Genomic DNA, 2,128 nt, shown 5'->3' with positions numbered 1-2,128 from the left:
TCTGCTAAACTATGGTTGTCAATTGCTTGGCCACGATGAGCTCGAACGTGATCGTAAGGAAGCTTCTCGCCGTCTTTCGCTTCACCTTCACTCTTTCTACTAAACTGTGGTTGTCAGTTGCTTGGCCACGACGAGCTCGAACGTAAACAGATTTTAACCTTCTTTTCTCGGTCCTTCTGCTTCGTCGACGCTTGGTTCCCGCTCAACGTTGCGGGATCGGAGGAAACTAGGCAGGAGCTCGGGTTAGACTCGGAATCGGTGGGCTTGCTTGTTCTGATTTCTTCGTGAGCCTCATTAGGATTGTCCATCTACCTCTTAGAATCAAACTCGACGTGTTTCTTGCAATAATCAAGCAGCTCGGACAAATCTTGTTGATCGGTCACCATGGCTGCCAACAACGAGAGGAATAGTGAGAGCTCGAGTAAGTCTGTTGGACCGTCTTCTCCTTTCTATTTGCATCCATCATATAATCCTGAAATTATTATCAGTTCGGTGGTCTTGAAAGGAAATAACTACGACGAATGAGCAAAGGCGATGAGAACTGCTTTCCATGCCAAAATTAAAATCGGCTTCATCGAAGGGAAGGTCACAAAGCCGGAGAACGACGCTCTGGAGATCGATCTCTGGTGGATTGTGAACTCGATGTTGGTGGCTTGGGTTTTCAATATTGCCAATCCTTTACTGCGTTCAACTATCACGTATATGGAGACGGTCAAAGAGCTTTGGGATGATTTGAAGGAACGATTCTCGATCGGCAACGGACCCCGGATTTATCAGATTAAATCCGAACTTGCTAACTGCAAGCAACATGGACAGATAGTGGTTGCATATTATGGAAAATTGAAAGCAATGTGAGACGAATTAGGAAGCTACTCTAAGGTACCTGTGTGTAGATGCGGGTGCAGGTGTGGAGCGGCAGCCAAATTGGTTAAAGAAAGAGAAGAAGAGAAAATCCACCAATTTCTGATGGGTTTGGACAACGATATATTTGGAACTGTGCGTTCTAACATATTGAGTATGGAGCCAATTCCAAATATAAACAAAGTTTACTCAATGATCATACAAGAAGATCGACATCGATTGTTGGCACGAGGTAAGGAGGAACGGGCAGATGCGGTTGGTTTTGCAGCACAAGGCTCACAGACATCGCGAGACAGTAGAGCTGCTTCAAAAGACAAAACAATTGTGTGTAACAATTGTGGTCGATCTGGCCATGAAGCAAAGAATTGTTTCCAGTTAATTGGATACCCTGAATGGTGGGGAGACAGATCTCGCGGTACATCGACCGGGCGTGGAGCAGGTCGAGGAAAAGGGGGTGGACCCTCTAGCGGACATGGCCGAGGTACGACGAAAGCTCATGTTGCTCAGTCATCGGCAGAGCGTGAGGTGGCTACTAATGCAGTTGTGACTGACGGAGATAGGACTGGACCGAACGGGCTTAATGACAAGCAATGGCAGACTCTTGTAGGCATGCTTAATGCTTACAAAACCAGGACTAATGAAAAACTTTCTAGTAAGAATTACTCCACTGAATGGATTATTGACTCTGGGACGTCATATCACATGACAGAGAATTTAAATGTGCTCGTCGACGACACCTATGATGTTGCACCTTGTCCTGTTAGGTTACCCAATGGTGCGCACACCGAGGCCGTGAAAGAAGGCACTGTTGAACTTGGAAATAATTTTAAATTGCTGCACGTATTATATGTCCCAAAACTCAATTGTAATTTATCGTCAGTAGATCGGTTACTTCGTGACACAGATTATATTGTGACATTTACTAATAAGTTGTGGGTGATATAGGACCACATCTCGAGGACTCTGATTGGTGCGGGTGAACAGCTTTATGGGGTCTATGTCTTCAAGGGTGTGGCACCGGCTTGAGCTTACAAGATAGATGGAATTGGGTCATGCGATTTGTGGCATCGGATATTGGGACACCCTTCTTATCAAACGCTTAGCTTACTTCTTAATATCAGTAATAGTAAGAACAAAACCTGTGATGTTTGTTTGAAGGCAAAACAAACTAGAGATGTTTTTATTCAAAGCAGCAATAAAGTAACTGATTGTTTTGCATTAATTCACTGTGACTTATGGGGTGCTTATAGAGTACCTACATCTTGTG

General features: G+C 44.5%; 1 protein-coding gene across 1 annotated transcript; it reads left to right on the top strand.

Moving 5' to 3' along the window:
* The first annotated feature begins 534 nt into the window (after nt 1-534).
* LOC104608920 (uncharacterized) lies at nt 535-1,887 on the top strand. The gene is made up of 3 exons (XM_010275046.2): nt 535-851; nt 906-1,701; nt 1,807-1,887. The coding sequence occupies exons 1-3, from the start codon at nt 535-537 to the stop codon at nt 1,885-1,887; spliced, it is 1,194 nt and encodes a 397-aa protein (XP_010273348.2).
* Nucleotides 1,888-2,128: the final 241 nt, after the last annotated feature.

This window comes from Nelumbo nucifera, chromosome 7, assembly GCF_055504915.1.
Source record: "Nelumbo nucifera cultivar China Antique chromosome 7, China Antique-T2T, whole genome shotgun sequence".
In the NCBI taxonomy this organism is placed as follows: domain Eukaryota; kingdom Viridiplantae; phylum Streptophyta; class Magnoliopsida; order Proteales; family Nelumbonaceae; genus Nelumbo; species Nelumbo nucifera.
This window is presented reverse-complemented; position numbering and strand designations above follow the sequence as displayed.

Excerpts from the sequence above, each read along its gene's own strand:
- LOC104608920 (XM_010275046.2), top strand. The coding sequence starts at position 535 with ATGAGAACTGCTTTCCATGCCAAAATTAAAATCGGCTTCATCGAAGGG. Across the intron at positions 852-905 it reads TATGGAAAATTGAAAGCAAT|GTGTGGAGCGGCAGCCAAAT; the intron begins GTGAGACGAATT and ends ATGCGGGTGCAG. Across the intron at positions 1,702-1,806 it reads ATAATTTTAAATTGCTGCAC|GACCACATCTCGAGGACTCT; the intron begins GTATTATATGTC and ends TGGGTGATATAG.